Consider the following 18513-nt stretch of genomic DNA (forward strand, 5'->3'; position numbering starts at 1 on the left):
GAATGCAATAACTGTGCTCTTGTGCTATGAGAATTCTCTCTATTTTGCCAGTGGGAGTGCATTTAATCACTACCAGTGACTGTATATAGACTACAGTTACTGCGCGCTACAAAGAGAGGAGGCTGGAAGTTGGACGGCGCACCTGAAAGACTTGAAGAGCTCGACGAACTCGATGAAACTCATGGTGCTGCCAGAGATCATGAGGTTCTGGAAGCCCTTGAAACAGCCCTTCCCCCGGCCGTGCCAGCTCCTGCTGCTCCACGCACTACACAGGGACAAGACGAGAGGGGATTGGTTACTGTTATGGTTAAAAACACTAGATTTAAAATCTATTCTCTTGTGGGTTTTTTTATGTTGTAGATAAAGACGTTTAAATAAAGTGGCAATAGTATTCGGTGTGAGGCTTACACTATCAGTATATGATAATAGGTTTACAGATGTATTATCAACTATACACAATATTTCCCCTCTAAGAACAGGTCTGGGGTCAGGTTTCATGTCTTACCCTGGCTGGGCCTTGGTGCTGCCAGACAGGACGGGGGAGGAGAGAGGACGGGAGGGGTTGGAGCTGCCCATACTGGAGGAAGAGGAGGAGGAGGAGGAACCCGGGGTCTTACAGCTCGACAGGGAGAAGGGTCCAGGGAAGCCGTCCTCTATGGGATCAATAACGTACAGGGTTACACGCAATGCAAAAATGGTCAAACACAGTGAACAAGAGTCAAAATCGGTCTATTTAAAATCCCAGATATTCCCCTTTTTGAAAGTACTCCTCCCTGTAAACCATAAACTACTGGTATGTAAAGACAGTTACGTGTCACTGAATAATTGTGAGAGGTGGTGTAGTGTAGGGTAGTGGACAGGTTACCTAGCCCTTCCTGGTCCATGCCGTCACACAGCTCCGGCCTGTTCCTGCACAGGGTGTCCTTGCAGCTCTTGGTTTTCCGTTGGAATATCTCGTCATCGGTAGCGTCCCCGCTGTCTCCCTGTGTGGTTTATGAAACACCCAGTCAGTGACCCAGATCTCCACAAACCCAGACAAACACATTTGAAGGCTGTATTTCTCAAACTAACACTGTATTTAGGTATATTTCTCCTAACCCTGGTGAGAGCCTTCTTCTTCTTCTTGGTGGTAGAGATGGAGTTGTGCTTCTGAGCGCTGGGCTTCTCTGTGCCCCCTGTGCCCATGTTCCAGCGCCGGCCCCCAAACAGCTCTATAGCCTGAGCAAGAGTGGGACCCTCATACCTGCCCTCCTCCTATTGCAGATGGGAGACGAAACACACAGCAGTCTATGAGGAGATCGCTCACTCAAGGCTAATTAACATTAGGATGAGTCAAAATCACCTTCCTCGCATCTGTGCTGAAGTTACAGGAGGCTCACCGTTTCCCTTTTGAGTATTGATTAACAGGACATTAGACTTCCCAAATCAATTCTACCTTGTGTACTCTAGACTGATTCAATATACCTGCCAGCCCATATCATCCACTACACAATCTCAATGAATTAGTATTTTACCTGATAGAGGCTGACGTACTGCCTCCTGAGCCAGTGCAGTCTCTGATCAGGGAACTTCTTCAGCTTCCTCATGGCGTTGACCAGCTCCACCAGACCCTCATGCAGCATGCGGGCTGTGTGCTTGGGGGCCACAAAGTGCAGCAGCCTGTTGTCTGTAGTATGGAGCCCGTAAAGCAGACTGACCCCATTCTCCTCAGCCCTCATAGTGTGACACAGCTTGTTCTGCAGACACACAGCATGCAAGTCCACCCCGGAGTGGCCCAGGAACACAGCCTTGACCACCGAGAGGTCCAGCAGACCCTCCGACAGGCTGTTCACTACAGGTTGACCCAGGCCTGGGGGCTCCGCGGGGGGGCTGCCGCTCTGGGGATTAGCCCAGGTCAGGATGCAGTTGTCGGGCTGCAGGCGGAGGAGGCAGCGAGCGGTGAGGTGGCTCTCCTGGTCGTAGTGGATGACGGTGGCTCCCTGCAGGAGGAACTGGTGGACGTCAGGCTGGAGGGAGAGCACGTACCAGGGGATGAGCTCCGTGCCGTGGCCGAAGGCCTGGTGGGTCTCCTCGGTGCCTTGGAATTCCACCTCTTTAGCCTGCTCAGACAGGTCGCCCTCAGAGTCTGACAGGTCTCCCACCACAAACCTAACGGGCGAACAAGGAGGTCAAAGAGGAGCAGAACACCAAACAGTGGATATTTGTGATCGGTAAATAGTTCTGCCTCTGCTCTAGGACATATAGAGCGGGAATGATTGTCTCATCGCCACCTTGTTCTATTCAATGAGTGTAACAACCCAGCCATGTCATCTACCAAAAGAAAATCACTTTGAGGATAGCAAAATGCATTGAATGCAGCCCAGTCTGAACAAACAATAAAACGCACCATGCAATTGTAACAGCAAATTGGACACATACAAATAAAGCAACGTCAGTTAGAGCTCTAAACGACAGTCTGATAACTTACAAGACACGGTTGGAATCTGACCTGCTCCTGAAAGAGCTACGGTAGGAGGAGGAATGAGGGAGGAAGAACAGAGAGAAAAGGTCAGGAAGTGTCTAGCTACAAATAGTTGAGATAAAACAAGTAAAACAGAGAAGGACTGAAAGGATGAGAGGTGTCACATTTGCCCTTATCTTTCCTCCAATCAACATTGTGAGAGGACTTCCACAGAAAACCATTGACTGAATCCAGAGGCCCCGTCGGAAACAAAATGGTGTCATAAATCAGAAGCCTTTTCCACCAAGTAGCCATTAACCCCAGTCTGAGGACAAACAGATCTCCCATAAGGGTCAGGAAACTACACAGCGCTGGAAACTGGCTCTTGTTTTCCAGTATAGTACACTAGTACAGGTAACGGGAACTCTTCAGATTTCTACCACAATCATTTATGCCATTCACTTTGCTTTGTAAAGCCAAAAGGAAACTGGAATGTAGTGAAACTGCCATCTCAACAAAGAATTCCCATCATAAATACTCACAGTCCCCAGATAACCTGACATTAAATATGATTTATGAACCTCTGCTTCCTGTCAAGTAACACTTGTCATTGATTATACAGTATCATAAACCAGGTAGTTTGGGTCCTGGGCGCTGATTGGCTGAAACCTGTGGTATATCAGACATTATAAACCGGGTGGTTCGAGCCTTGAATGCTGATCGGCTGACAGCCGTGGTATATCAGACCGTATACCACAGGTATGACAAAACATTATTTTTACTGCTCTAATTACATTGGTAACCAGTTTATAATAACAATAAGGCTCCTCGGGGGTTTGTGATATATGGCCAATATACCACGGCTAAGGGCTGTATCCAGGCACTCCTCGTTGAGTCGTGCTTAAAAACAGCCCTTGGCCGTGGTATATTGGCGATATACCACACCCCTCGTGCCTTATTGCTTAACTATAATCTACGCTTTACTGTTGCATGTTCTCTAAAATATCCCGTCTTAAAATATTCTTTGTCTTGCAGTTACTGTCCATTCAGCACGTTCCACAAGGCCAAACAATGATATTTCATAACAACTACACCTCTGCTGGACAGAACATTCAATTGTGCTCACATTTAAAAAAACATTTTTTAAAGGACAAGCTGCAACAATGGCAGAACTGAAGTGGTCCATGGACAATGTCTGCAGACAATGTCTGCTAACCGAACATTATACAAGCCGTCCACCTTCTGTTTCTATGCGTTATCTGTCAAAGAAACAGCAGGGAAAGGAGTTGACATTAAAGGGAGCCTCCCGCTATCAGACAGGGTCACCATTCCTTCTGAAAGGGTTGACATTCAAATAAGAGCTACTTTAAACACAACAGAACTTTTGGTGGAGGTCGGTTGCGGAAACATCTGGGGGAAAAGATTTAGGATTTAAAGGGGAAGACGTTATTCTCAACTTTCTCAGATTAAAGGGCGTTTAAACAGGTGGAATCTAAATCATCAAATCATCTAAATCATCCATGTAATTCTGATCTAGAATGTGAAACATTCATAGAAACGTATAAATAACCTTTGAATCAAACAAGTACTGAATATGCTAGAGGGGAGTAGTCAAGTAGAGGGAACGCCTACATGAACGCCATCACAATATGATGGCGAGAGGAATGGAGCGACTGTAGACTATTTTTCATGTCCCCCCCACAGGTTAAGGTTAGGATTTGGCAATCCCAAAACTGATCCTAGATCTGTGCCTGAGTACCACTTCTTCCTGATCCAGTCACTTACTGGTTCCTGTTCCTGTCCATGAATGTCTTTTTGCAGGAGGTGGAGGAGCCTTCGTGGTGGCCCTCCTCTCCCTCCTCCATCTCCAGACTGCGGTTGCAGGAGCGGATGATCTGCAGGATGTTGCTGACCGTGGCCTCCTTCTCCTGGCTGTGTAGCCCGTCTGGCCCCGCCCTCTGCAGGAAGTGCTGCTGCCCGCCGTAGTCCCCCACAAACTACACAGAAAGAGAAACAGGGTAACGTGAACAATAAAAGGTGGCACTACACAGGTAATAGCAACTTGATGTAAAGTGTACACGGTCAAACTGCTCATCTAGGAAGAGCCATCAAAGCGTTAAGAGCGTCAGAGCGATAGCAGGTGTGGTCTGTCCAGCTATCCTTGTTCACCCACTACGCTACAAGCCTGGGCCTGGCCCACTTCCTTACCTCTAGTGAGTCCTCTGGTGAGTCGTGAGTTGAGTGGCGCAGGCTGATAATGCTGGCGGCCCCATCCAGCGCGTCACTCAGCTCTTTGAGGAAGACGCCACAGAAGGGCACTACCTTACACCCTGGGATGTTAAGGGCACGGTTCAACACTTTCTTGTACTCGGACGAAGACTCGTGCTGCGCCATGGCATCTTTCAGCCTGCGCATGGTCTCAATGTCCGACTGCTCCATGAACTGCCACATCTTCAGTACTTTACGAGACCTGGAGCAGAGAATAATTCCATATCGATCTATCACACATCTTACTTACGTTAGGTTTAGCAGAATGATTTTTAATTAGATGCAATCTGAATAATGAAAATTGACAGGTGCTGTAGGATTACAGCCGGTTAGAAGAAAGTGAGGCGTGTAAGAAATGCGTCTGGAGGACCAAATACCGTAGTCCAGCCAGGAACTCCATCACGGCGTTGTAGTTGCCCATGTTCCAGCAGCACTTGGCCACGTGGACCAGGTAGGAGAACACCGCTCTCTTCTCCTCCATTGAACTCGCAGTCAGGATCAACCAGGTCACCCACGAGCTCACCTGTTAGAGGCAGCAACTCTCACAGTTACAACATCGTCTACTTTAAGACCTGCCAATGCTCTGAAACAGCCAGGCTGCGCTTGAAATGGCACGCTAGTCCCCATGTAGTGCACTACTTTCATAGGGCCCCTATATATAGTGCACCGCTTTCATAGGGGCTCTGGTCAAACGTGGAGGCACTCTATAGGGAATATGGTGCCATTTTGGACACACCATTATAATGAAAGGACGAGTGTTTCACACTGGGCAGGTCAATGTTCTACATCGACAAACGCATCGACAACAGCACCATTTACGATGAACTCAATGAAACGGAATTAGGCCTTGTTTCAACCCAGGTTTAGCGGTCAACATCTCTAACCTAACACGAAACAATGCTGGTAGTCGGCTCTACAACAAGTTATGAAACCTCTTGATTGCATCAGGTCTCGTTTGTTGCATACATCCAAACAAAATAGTAGCGATAAGGGTTTATCCAAGTTCAGGCAGAAACCCTGGACTGGACATAACAGTTGGAGCAAATATTTGCCTGCTGTCATGTTGCGGCTAACCCCCCCCCCCCCTAAAACAATGAGGGTTACATAAACAGTTCCACAGGCAGGTTCCTGATACTGCAGTCAGGTCTGTTTTGTTCCTATGGGAGAACCAGTCATCAGAACCAGGGCCAGTCAGACTCTCTGCCTCTCTAAAGTCATCCCTGTAAGCATTCCTCTTGTCGCTCTGCTCGGCTGTCTACAGTTACAGATGTAGGATCTTCATTTGAGCCAGTTTGCTACAGCAGGAAAATAATCCCGCAGCAACAGGACATGTGAATTGTAGGGGTTGATTCATTTTTCCTTAGAGCAAATCAAGTATGACATTTTAAAGTGGAAATTACAAACTTTACAAGCCTTCGTAAACCTAAGCAACTTTGCATTTCCTGCTGTGCAAAATTCTCAGCAACACAAGAGCAATAAAATGAAGACCCTACATCTGTACACACCCAGAGAAGCCAGTAGGCTTAAAAAAACAACACAACACAGATCCAATTACCAGGTTATGTAAGACGTAAAAGGGGGGGGGGGGGGGGGGGACTTCAGTTTGATTCCCTCCAGAGAGAAAACTTCAGACACTAAAAAGTTACAGCGCCATCACAGACAAATAGATATCATCCGCCTTCTCCTCCCTCGTTTCCAGGAACAACTGACAATGAGAGACGGCACCAAAGTGATCGAGAGAGAAACATGACATTCCACTTCTCCCTCTCAAAAGTGTCTGCAGTACATAACTATTTGAATCCAGACTGTGTTACATTACAGCCATGTCCCTCAGCGCTATAAACATTGTCGGCGGTGGACATGAAAGCACTGGTAGGCCGTAGATTAGAGGCAGGTGCATATCTGTCCGAGTGGCTGATATTCTAGACGGCACGACTCCTGTCCTCCCATGGATGAGTCCATATTAAAAAGGTGGGATCAGTCGGCGGTGATCAAAAATGGTCTCTGCCTGTTATGTGGCGTCCCTTTGATACCGACACATAGGGGATACATCAGAATGACAACCCGAATCCACTGGACGAAAAACCGCACGGCACTCGGATTCCAATATGATATCGTATAAATCAAATATGCTACACAATAACAATGGAAGTATAATTCCAGGAATAAATATTTTGGTGAGAATGCCAATAACACCATTTGACCAGTGATCAAAAACATACAACGTGCTTACAATCTTGTTTTCTTTGTCAAGGTTCAGTTTCCCCCATGATGGAACGATGACATAATCAAGGTTGACAGAGTTATTACAAACTCACCACACGACCATTTTGTGTTTGTCAGAATTAACCGCTCCAGACAGCTATTTCGGCTCTAACAGCCTGCCCAGTTTCTCTGATCGGTTCGTGGAACTGGGGCACAGCAGGTAACCACACACATAGTGAGTCCATCTCTACCATGCTGCGGAGGTTATGTCAGACTCGGTCTCTGTTGAGAAGGGTCACTCATTTGATTGTAGCTCTGCCATATGCCCAAAAATGGTTAGGATGCACATTTGGGGAAATACAATTCTCACTCAATAAAAACCAGCTTATGTTAAGGCATGAAACTTAAAGATGACATCATTTCCACTCTCCTCCGTGTGCTTGGGACTGACCTCATTCCGATGCTGCCGTAATGTTTCTCTTAATTGTTAATTCTCAAAGTCAATCAGCGTAGAAGGAAGCTCAAAGAGCTCCGTGTAGGAGTGTCATTTGACACTAATCACCGCAGGTGTGGGAAACAAACTGGCAGAATAAGACCATCAAACACAGTACACCACCGGGTGGTCAATTCCACAAAAATAATAACTAACAATTAACATTACCATGAAGTGAGATCTTTAATAACCTTACACCATAGGGCTCTCCAATCCTGGTCCCGGACAGCAAGTGTGTGTGCAGGCTTTTGTTCTAGCCCGGCATTAACACACCTGACTCAACTAATAGATGAATCATCAAGACCTTAATTAATTCAACCCCATCCTGTAGATATTTAGGACCAAGATTGTTACTAACCACTCAACGCAGTCACATTAGTCCAGCCTCTCTTCACCAGTCTCACCTCATTGAACCGCGTGACCAGGTCCTCCACAGTGTTCCTCTGGGTCTGTATGGGCATGGCCGGGGCCGACAGCGAGGCCTTGAGGCTGGGGTGCAGGCGCCTGCTGCAGTCGGGGCTGCCCAGGTCCCTGGTGAAGAAGCAGAGGTAGTCCAGGGGTAAGATGCGTCGGTACAGCTGCTGCTCCTGCTCCGTCAGGATGCTGGCGATCTCCTCGGGGAACTGGATCAGGTGACGCAGCTCGACCAGCTCCTTGCTGATGCCCGTCACGTTGGACGGGACCGCGCTGGACGCCGACATGTTGCTGCACAGCTGACGCTCTGAGAGAGACAGACGGGTGAGAGATGTACACAGTAACCTAAAAAGTATCTTCCAACGTCAATTCCCGGGTAATATTAAACATGGGAGGAAAGCTGAACCCCGCTGCTTTTCAGAATACAAAACACGTCGAAAACAAACTCCCTAGATCAGACAAACTTCTAAGTGACTCCCACATTTCCACCCGAGTGGCAGAAGTGCGTGTTTGGGTTTTCGTACAGGAGCCATTAGCCCCGTTTCCAGTGTGTTTACACACCCTGAGAACACACACCACAGCTCTGCTGTCTCTGCTCAGAGATAAATGGCTGTATGCTCTGTTGGTATGGTGGACCGGGGGACCGGTGCAGAAATACCATAAATACAGGGAATTAGATGCCCCTCTGGACATCGTCAGCCCTCAGCCGCCACACACCACCGCTGGATGTCCTGGGAAACCTTTTGATATGTGCGCCAGGTAGCCATGGCTACCGCAATAACTGGCGGCGAGAAAATAAATAAATAAATCGGCCATTTATATTGGTTGATTTGTGCATCCGGCGCAGTCTCTCAACTGCTCTCGGTAATGAACGTTGTGTGCGAGTGTGGATTTGTGTGCCGTTTACATTGTGAGATTGACGCGATCTATCATGCTGCGGCCTAGAGGGGAGTCTAACTAAACACAACATCCCGCAGGCTGCACTAGGACTTGTGGTAAAATACATGCAAGCAACAACAAAAGTCTGACTTAAAAGGGACAGTTCAAACAATAAGAAAAAGGGACCATCCCGCCACTGTTTGGGTAAACAGCTGAGGGACGGCGATGGAGAAATGTAACTACTCAAATTCATAGACAGAGCTATGGATGAAAAGGACTGACCATCTATGAGATCAAAATGACAGTTTTAACCCTGTTTTGAGGCTAGTAACATAAGCCTGTGTTTTGGATTCTGATGGAGTAAGATGGTTGAACTAAGCTTATAAAAGGCATTTATAATTTGGGCCTATATTCTGGAAGAATAAATGGCTACATATCATGAATTTAAAAGTCTAAAAATGGACGTAGCCACTGCAGATTTCCCCTTGAAAATGATACTGAAGTGGGTTGAAATATATAAAGGGCCCCGCTTTATAGCCAGAACATAATCAGAAAGTTCTAGTAAACAATCATTTGATTAATTCTTCAGATTTTTAGAACCTTGATAAAAGGGGGCTCTGTGTTTTATTGGGCCCCCATATAACAGTTGAAGCTCAAACATTGCCATTGACCATATTAGCCATTTTATCCTTGTAGTCAATAACACTACTCTCCCTTAAACAAGAGCAGCATTTGTTTTGGTTTTATAACGCTATAAATCATTGACTTCTTATCAAGTTAATATCTCAAAACTAATATTGAACATTTAATTTTAAAAAAGCTGTGCGGCATATGGTCCTGGAAATATTTTCAACAAATCAACGTCTGTTATCATCCATCTCCAACATCTGCTCAATGTCCTCTTTTTATGAGCTACCTTTTGAAGTGGAAATAAATTGCATTTGATTATGTAGTACAATACTCCGGGGCTAAGTGTCTCCCGCTCCCTAATCTTTATGCACGATGCCCTATTCAAAGCACAGCATAAGCCTTGCATAAAAAGCAGGGCTCATGGGAGATTGTCTGCAAAGATCCTGTTTTAGAAAAGACCCGGTTGCATCCTAAATGTCTCCTTATTCCTATATAGTAGTGCACTAGGTTTGGCCAGGTCCAATAGGGCTCTGGTAAAAAGTAGTGCACACTATATAGGGAATACCCAGGCTGCCTAGGTGGCTGGTCCAGGCTGTAGCCTAATGTACAGTGGGGAGAACAAGTATTTGATACACTGCCGATTTTGCAGGTTTTCCTACTTACAAAGCATGTAGAGGTCTGTAATTTTTAACATAGGTACAATTCAACTGTGAGAGACGGAATCTAAAACAAAAATCCAGAAAATCACATTGGATGATTTTTAAGCAATTAATTTGCATTTTATTGCATGACATAAGTATTTGATACATCAGAAAAGCAGAACTTAATATTTGGTACAGAAATCTTTGTTTGCAATTACAGAGATCATACGTTTCCTGTAGTTCTTGAGCAGGTTTGCACACACTGCAGCAGGGATTTTGGCCCACTCCTTCATACAGACCTTCTCCAGATCCTTCAGGTTTCGGGGCTGTCGCTGGGCAATACGGACTTTCAGCTCCCTCCAAAGATTTTCTATTGGGTTCAGGTCTGGAGACTGGCTAGGCCACTCCAGGACATTGAGATGATTCTTACGGAACCACTCCTTAGTTGCCCTGGCTGTGTGTTTTGGGTTGTTGTCATGCTGGAAGACCCAGCCACAACCCATCTTCAATGCAGTCGTCCTGTCCCCTTTGCAGAAAAGCATCCCCAAATAATGATGTTTCCCACCTCCATGCTTCACGCATGGGATGGTGTTCTTGGGGTTGTACTCATCCTTCTTCTTCCTAAAAACACAGCAAGTGGAGTTCAGACCAAAAAGCTCTCTTTTTGTCTCATCAGACCACATGACCTTCTCCCATTCCTCCTCTGGATCATCCAGATGGTCATTGGCAAACTTCAGACGGGCCTGGACAAGCGCTGGCTTGAGCAGGGGGACCTTGCGTGCGCTGCAGGATTTTAATCCATGACGGCGTAGTGTGTTACTTATGGTTTTCTTTGAGACTGTGGTCCCAGCTCTCTTCAGGTCATTGACCAGGTCCTGCCGTGTAGTTCTGGGATGATCCCTCACCTTCCTCATGATCATTGATGCCCCACGAGATGACATCTTGCATGGAGCCCCAGACCGAGGGTGATTGACCGTCATCTTGAACTTCTTCCATTTTCTAATAATTACGCCAACAGTTGTTGCCTTCTCACCAAGCTGCTTGCCTATTGTCCTGTAGCCCATCCCAGCCTTGTGCAGGTCTACAATTTTTTCCCTGATGTCCTTACACAGCTCTCTGGTCTTGGCCATTGTGGAGAGGTTGGAGTCTGTTTGATTGAGGACAGGTGTCTTTTATACAGGTAACGAGTTCAAACAGGTGCAGTTAATACAGGTAATGAGTGGAGAACAGAAGGGCTTCTTAAAGAAAAACTAACATGTCTGTGAGAGCTGGAATTCTTACTGGTTGGTAGGTGATCAAATACTTATGTCATGCAATAAAATGCAAATTAATTACTTAAAAATCATACAATGTGATTTTCTGGATTTTTGTTTTAGATTCCGTCTCTCACAGTTGAAGTGTACCTATGATAAAAATTACAGACCTCTACATGCTCTGTAAGTAGGAAAACCTGCAAAATCGACAGTGTATCAAATACTTATTCTCCCCACTGTACATCCTGCTGAGGAGAAGTCCTCTGTGATCACACTCGGCGTCTTTCTGTCAGCCTGTGTCACGGCCCCTGTCTGTACAACAATATACTTCAGAGCTGTATTCAGGGTGCTTAAAGGCCATAGGTCAGATCCTCAGGAAAGAGAGTCAAGACCTGAGTCGAGAGAGTTCTTTCCCTTTGCCCCTCTGTGATATTTCCTGTGTGAGGAGGAAGTCGGTAGGATGCTTATTGGCGTGACGAAGGAGAATAACAGAATGTAAACCATTACAAAACCGGATCAAGAGAAGCTTGCAATTACTGTAGCTTGAGCCATGCCATGATGAATCACCTGGCTATTTATACTGACCTGAGCAGAGCACAGAACCTTTACATGTCTGACGTTACTCACTGCTGCAGTGATGACAATCACAACTACAGTAGGGGATGAATCAAACAGGTGCACCAAGTCGGAGATCATTATTTTATTTGATCTAAAACCAGCCCGGTTATATACACATTTCTTTATTATGATCGGTCTCATGACAAAGGCCTAACACAACACCCCAAAACCTTGTATCAATCAATCAAATGCATTTATAAAGCCCTTTTTACATCAGCGGATACAGACTATAACCACGGCACCTGACCAGAGTCAACCACACAACAAATTCATGACATCAAAAATACTGTTTCAAGTCAACAAATCCACATCATTCAAAACAACATTGCAACAGACTGTAGAGGAACAGAAGTCTGTCCTTGGAGCTCAAAATAAAACATGCCATTACAAACCAGGACATACTGTGACCAGCCAGTCCTGGTAAACTAGCCACAGACAGAGACAGGAGTAGCAACAGTCTGTGACAGCTCTGGAGACAGAAACTCTGTGGAGACAAGTGACAACCCACAGGAGTAGGCTAGCTATAGAAACTGAAGAAATCTAATCACACACACTTGAGAAGGCTGCTAAGGTGCAGGCAGATAGCTTACTGTTGGGTGAAAAGAGCCTCCACACACTCACAGTATAGTCACAGTATACTCCACACACTCACAGTATAGTCACAGTATACTCCACACTCACAGTACAGTCACAGTATACTCCACACTCACAGTACAGTCACAGTATACTCCACACTCTCACAGTATACTCCACACTCTCACAGTATACTCCACACTCACAGTACAGTCACAGTATAGTCCACACACACAGTACAGTCCACACACTCACAGTATAGTCCACACACTCACAGTATAGTCCACACACACACAGTATGGTCCACACACACACACAGTACAGACACAGTATAGTCCACACACTCACAGTATAGTCCACACACACACAGTATAGTCCACACACACACAGTACAGTCACAGCATACTCCACACACTCACAGCATACTCCACACACTCACAGTATAGTACATTCCATAGGACTACAGCACTGAATCTTTTGTCTCTAGACGGTTTCATTTAAAGCCCACTTACTGATCAGCTTGAAGTCCATCCTGTGGGAGTGCTTCATGGCTGAGCTGCGGACAGCGGGAGCAGCGCTGCTGTTACTGTTAGCTCCGTGGTTGTTCACACAGCACCGGCGAGGTGCACTTGTCCACATCAGGAGCGCCAGCTGCTCTCCAGCTCTCGTTGCTCTGCTGCTCCCTGAGCTGACACACTACAAATCTCACAGCCATGCGCCAGCAGCCAGCCCCCCACCTCCAGCTAGAACACCCCACACAGAGAGACACCGATAGCCCCAACACTCCTCCCTCCCCCTTCCCTCCCCCAGCTCCTCTCTGGGAGGTCAGTTTACATACACATGAAGGCTATACATGTCCCTCCACAGAGGGGGAGTCAAGTATCTAAACATGTAGTCTAGAAGCCAAATATGACTCATTACAAAGTGGAGGGAAATCTCAGAGAAAAGGAGTGTACCATTGATTTACTGGCGGTTGTAAAATGGTTTTCAGATAAATATATTCAGATAAAGCTTAGTCACTCCCCAGTCCAAAGGAACATTTAAGTCTGACTAACAGAATATCAAGGTAATACTCAGTGCTGCCAGAATACATGTGGTAAGCTGGCATTTTCCGCAGCACTTTTCACTGAGGTGGGGCAGCGCCTCACCTTTTCTGATTTAGTTTAATAAAAAAATATTGATGCTAACGTGTTAAAAAAAAGGCGCAACGTGTGTTTCTTTTGTTTTCTTAAACAAATTCCCTCATGATTAGTCAACTCACGCACAATTTCTCTGTCCTTCACATCGGAGTGCTGCTGCAGGCTCTGTGTATGTCTTGAGAAATCCGATTTAAGGAACTCGCGCTCTCCACTTTCCTCTGGTAGCTTATTTATTTAGCAAGCGTGACAACCACACATCCCCCGCAGTTAGCTGTTTTCACAACGCCAAAATAAATGAATATACAATGTATTTATTACTTTGGGGGGGGGGGACCTTGCATGTTGCCTTGCAATACGCCACTGATAACACATCATTCACATTACTACTCTCTGTCCCTCTGGCCAGCGTAAACAAAGCGCTAACATTAAGTATTTATAGCCCAGTTATTTGTGTTAAGAGTCAACTTGAATTACTCAATAAACACAATAGCTGACAGACTGAGATAATTTTTTTATTAGGCCTACAGTTGCGTAGGCCTGGCCTACACAATGCAAACCTGCATGACGCAAGCTCAGCCTGGTGAGTGCCATTGTCCAATCATGCTGGCTGTCTGTGCAGAGGAAAACCCTCTCCCTGTTAGTCTAGCTTTAAAAAAACAATCCATATGAATTGATGTGAAACAAGTACAGGTTGCCGCAGTTTGACAGGGTTTTCATCCTCCCCAAACCCAGGAGTTTTTCCAGGAGAGTTTTTCAAACCATGTGACCGGATGACAAAAACACTGTTCCCATCATAGCCCATATTAAAACTTTTAACAACTGATAAACACCTTCATACCATATAAGGTCCAGTTTAACCTGGATTGACTACCAGATAAGGAAAAACTATTGGCCCCAGGTTTTTGGTTTTTCCCCCCACCACTCTAGGACCTGTGATGTCATCTCTGTAAGGCATGAGGTCATACATAATTGACAGCCTTAAAAACTGGAGACTTCCCCCGCCATGTCGCCAAATATATGGTTCAAACACACAATGTATATCAACAGCCTGCTGGGAGGAAGCCAAACAGTATTTCCCTGAAATTAGTCATTTAAACCACATTCAGACCATATGATTTGTAAGACAAAAGACTTCAAGCTTCACCCTATTCAGTACACAAACAAAAAAAACTGAACATGGCTTTTCATATCGTGACTCCTCAGAAGAGAAGGAAAGGCTTCATTGTTTAACCCACACCTGCTTTTTGTCCACAAGCAGTTCAACATATACACCGCTAGCTGACAACCTGGGCTGACAAGCAGCCTCTCTAACCTCTCGCCATGTGGATCTGCACTTCAGACAAAACAAGCGCTTTTCATTCAAGCATACTGGTGGATCTCGCTGTACTTTGACCTGATCTTGACCTGGCTATTCCAGTCAGCATTTTTCTGAAGCCGCCATTTGCGTTTGCAGCTGCCAGTATGTCGCCCTCAACCCTCATAACAATAACGACGAGGGTGGTTGCGAATGTCCTCAATCCACATACAGCACTGTCGTCACCGAGTCTCTCGGTCATCGGCGTGCCTCTGAACACCTAAGTTTGAAACGCCTTCATCAAGTTTTAGAATGCTTCTGATCATTTGGCATGATCTAGAATGATTCTATTAAAGTCCTAAGCCCTCACAAATGCCAGTCATAAAATGAGATTGTTCCCATCTCTAAATAAGTCGCTCAATAGCCCTCTACACCTTACTGTATCTGTTCTCTACTTATTACAGTAGATAGTCGCAGGAACACTGCTCTTGGCTGGAAGGCTACAACAGCATTTGAACATCAGTGACAATGTACTGAAGGGAACATGACAGTAACAGTATGTAGCCAATTGGAAGAAGGCCAGGAAGAGGAGGAGATGGGTGGATCCCAAAACAAGCCTCACTGACCTCACCCTTTGAAGAAAGGGTTAATACAATGTTTTTCATATTCCAGAGATGAGAACAAGATCGCTAGGTGGTGATGGACTCATCCACTGTGTGTGGTAGAGTCCCAACCACACTCAGCCTCCACTTCAAACAACACAAACCCCTGACTGACATTCTATTATGAAAAGAGTCTTCCACAGAGGAAAACATCAACTGGACTCCTGAGGGAGACTGCCGTATATAGAGATCATCATCAATCTGTATATCAAAGGCGACGGATGTGCTTCGGGCCAAATGCTCTTAGTTATCAGAACCGAGTCTGCAAATCAAAACCGAGGCAGGTAGAGTCTACATGTATTCTGTGGGCTTTGACTCAAAACCTTTCCTGTGGATCATACTGTGCGAATAAGAGAAGTACTGGAGTAAACTGCTATAGTTTCTAAACCTGCTGGGTGAATACATTCTGCAGTCCATAGCATAGCCTAACATCGGGGGTCTCTTTCTCCCCATTTACCACCTCAATCCAACCTCGCACGACAGCTACCGGCATCTCAATCAAGTCCTACAAAGGGCTCTATCGGCTTTCAGTTCTGGTATTGAACGAATGCCGTACGCCTTCCCGGACTCTATAACAAAGGAATGCTCCTGCAATTAATATTTGGACGGCAGGGATGGCGAGGGGGCTAGTGACTCAATGTGTCAAAGCCGCATCAGACGGCCTGTCACCTGGCCTCTGTCCAGCAGGATTTTCGTCCGAGCCAGAGGGGGGGATAAGCTTACAGCGCTCACTCTTTGTGTGTGTGGGTGTTACATCATCATGCTAGACAGGCCCACGGGAGACTTCAAGGTGAAATCATCACTGTAGAGCGTGAGAGAGAGACAGAGAGACAGCACGAGAGACACAAAGAGACACAGAGAGGGTGTGGGCAGCCAGAAAGAAGGCAGACGTCAGACAACATCAGATTAGACCAGGAGACAATCAGGGAGAGAGGGGAAATAAAGTACTTGTGCTAATCAAAGGAGAAAAGCAGCAATCTTTGAAAGTGCATATTGCGTTTTAAATTTTCTAGCTTTTCTGATTTGGACGAGGTGCAGAGTTGAACCTCAGCGTGACTCACTGCAGGCACTTAGCTAAACTAGGAAGAGTGAATAGATTAGCGTGGGTTGTTTTTCTCATTAGTTGGCACCATCAGTCTCATCAACACAAGGATTGATATCTAATATCTCTGAATAACAACGTTGGAAAACCCACACTAACAAATAAAGAACTTTAGAGAACAAGATTTGAACTGTTCTGAATGCTGCAGGCCTTAAGTTAGTGATAAGGTGCTAGAAATAGCTCAATTAACGAGTAGGCTTTTTAGTGATTCACAGGCTTCACAAGTATTGGGTAAGTCTAAAACAACAAATTATACGACCACAGGGCCCAACGTGCCGAGTGCCTGGCCTAGGTTAGACAGACAGACAGACATGTCCTCTCTCACATGGCCCGATGCGGCCAGACCTGAGCTAGCCAGCATGTGGGAAAAATAAGAGAGCAGATCACTGGGGAATACATGACTAATGAGAACCTCTTCTATTCTATTAAACTGCAGTTCAAATATCAGGAGCAACCCACAGGAACACACAGACCTTCCCTTCTGGAACACGAGCGGGGACAGAGAGCGAAGTCAGACAGAAATACAAGCCAATACAAGTTCTACCTAGGTAATCTGAAGTTCAGACCACTTTCTGTTAAACTGCTATAAACTGTGTGTGGTACAAGATACATCCAAAAAAGGTTTAGTGTCATTGTAGTAGTCAGTATGCTGCATTATTATGAGGACACAAACCACAGAGGGACTTCTGGGCCCTTCTGACGGACCTTCTCAGATTTAACAGAACATTGGCTGATCACACACACACATACCCTGTATTGTATATTTCCTTCTTTTTGAAAGAAGAGCAAGTTTTTTGTCCATTAAAATACCATCAAATTGATCAGAAATACAGTGTAGACATTGTTAATTTTGTAAATGACTATTGGAGCTGGAAACAGCAGATTTTTTATGGAATATCTACAGTTGAAGTCGTAAGTTTACATACACCTTAGCCAAATACATGTAAACTCAGTTTTCACAATTCCTGACATTTAATACAAGTAAAATTCCATGTTTTAGGTCAAGTTAGGATCACCACTTTATTTTAAGAATGTGAAATGATGATTTATGATTTCATCACATTCCCAGTGGGTCAGATGTTTACATACACTCAATTAGTATTTGGTAGCATTACCTTTAAATTGTGTAACTTGGGTCAAACCTTTTGGGTAGCCTTCCACAAGCTTCCCACAGTAAGTTGGATGAATGTTGGCCCATTCCTCCTGACAGAGCTGGAATAACAGAGCCAGGTTTGTCAGCCACCTTGCTCGCTCACGCTTTTTCAGTTCTGCCCATATAGGATTGAGGTCAGGGCTTTGTGATGGCCACTCCAATACCTTGACTTTGCTGTCCATAAGCCATTTTGCCACAACTTTGGAAGCATGCTTGGGGTCATTGTCCATTTGGAAGACCCATTTGCGACCAAGCTTTAACCCACTGACTGATGTCTTGAGATGTTGCTTCAATATATCCACATAGCATCACGAGGAAGGAAAACAATCTATTTTGTGACGTGCATCAGTCCCTCCTCCAGCAAAGCAACCTCACAACATGATGCTACCACCCCCGTGCTTCACGGTTGGGATGGTGTTCTTCGGCTGTTCTGACCAAAGTTATATTTTTGTTTCATCAGACCAGAGGACATTTCTCCAAAAAGTACAATCTTTGTCCCCATGTGCAGTTCCAAACCGTAGTCTGGCTTTTTTAATGGCGGTTTTGGAGCAGTGGCTTCTTCCTTGCTGAGCGGCCTTTCAGGTTATGTCAATATAGGACTCGTTTTACTGTGGATAAAGATACTTTTGTACCTGTTTCCTCCAGCATCTTCACAAGGTCCTTTGCTGTTGTTCTGGGGTTGATTTTCACTTTTCGCACCAAAGTACGTTCATCTCTAGGAGACAGAACGGGTCTCCTTCCTGAGCGGT

General features: G+C 45.5%; 1 protein-coding gene across 5 annotated transcripts in view; it reads right to left on the bottom strand.

Annotated features, from left to right (window-relative positions):
* The window catches only part of plce1 (phospholipase C, epsilon 1), an 80597-nt gene that overhangs the window by 16925 nt on the left and 45159 nt on the right, over window positions 1-18513 (bottom strand). For 2 of the 5 annotated variants that reach the window (XM_031799015.1, XM_031799014.1), the window contains exons 5-14: window positions 7811-8127; window positions 5086-5231; window positions 4649-4910; window positions 4226-4437; window positions 2468-2503; window positions 1515-2148; window positions 1099-1254; window positions 866-983; window positions 506-653; window positions 143-265 (exon numbers count right to left, since the gene is read on the bottom strand). In XM_031799015.1, the coding sequence (XP_031654875.1) occupies window positions 143-265; window positions 506-653; window positions 866-983; window positions 1099-1254; window positions 1515-2148; window positions 2468-2503; window positions 4226-4437; window positions 4649-4910; window positions 5086-5231; window positions 7811-8127 (2152 nt within the window). Of the gene's footprint in view, window positions 1-142; window positions 266-505; window positions 654-865; window positions 984-1098; window positions 1255-1514; window positions 2149-2467; window positions 2504-4225; window positions 4438-4648; window positions 4911-5085; window positions 5232-7810; window positions 8128-12926; window positions 13815-18513 lie in introns of those variants that run through there. The other 3 variants (XM_031799013.1, XM_031799012.1, XM_031799016.1) reach the window with 2 other exon arrangements.

Source organism: Oncorhynchus kisutch, linkage group LG20 (assembly GCF_002021735.2).
Source record: "Oncorhynchus kisutch isolate 150728-3 linkage group LG20, Okis_V2, whole genome shotgun sequence".
Lineage (NCBI taxonomy): Eukaryota > Metazoa > Chordata > Actinopteri > Salmoniformes > Salmonidae > Oncorhynchus > Oncorhynchus kisutch.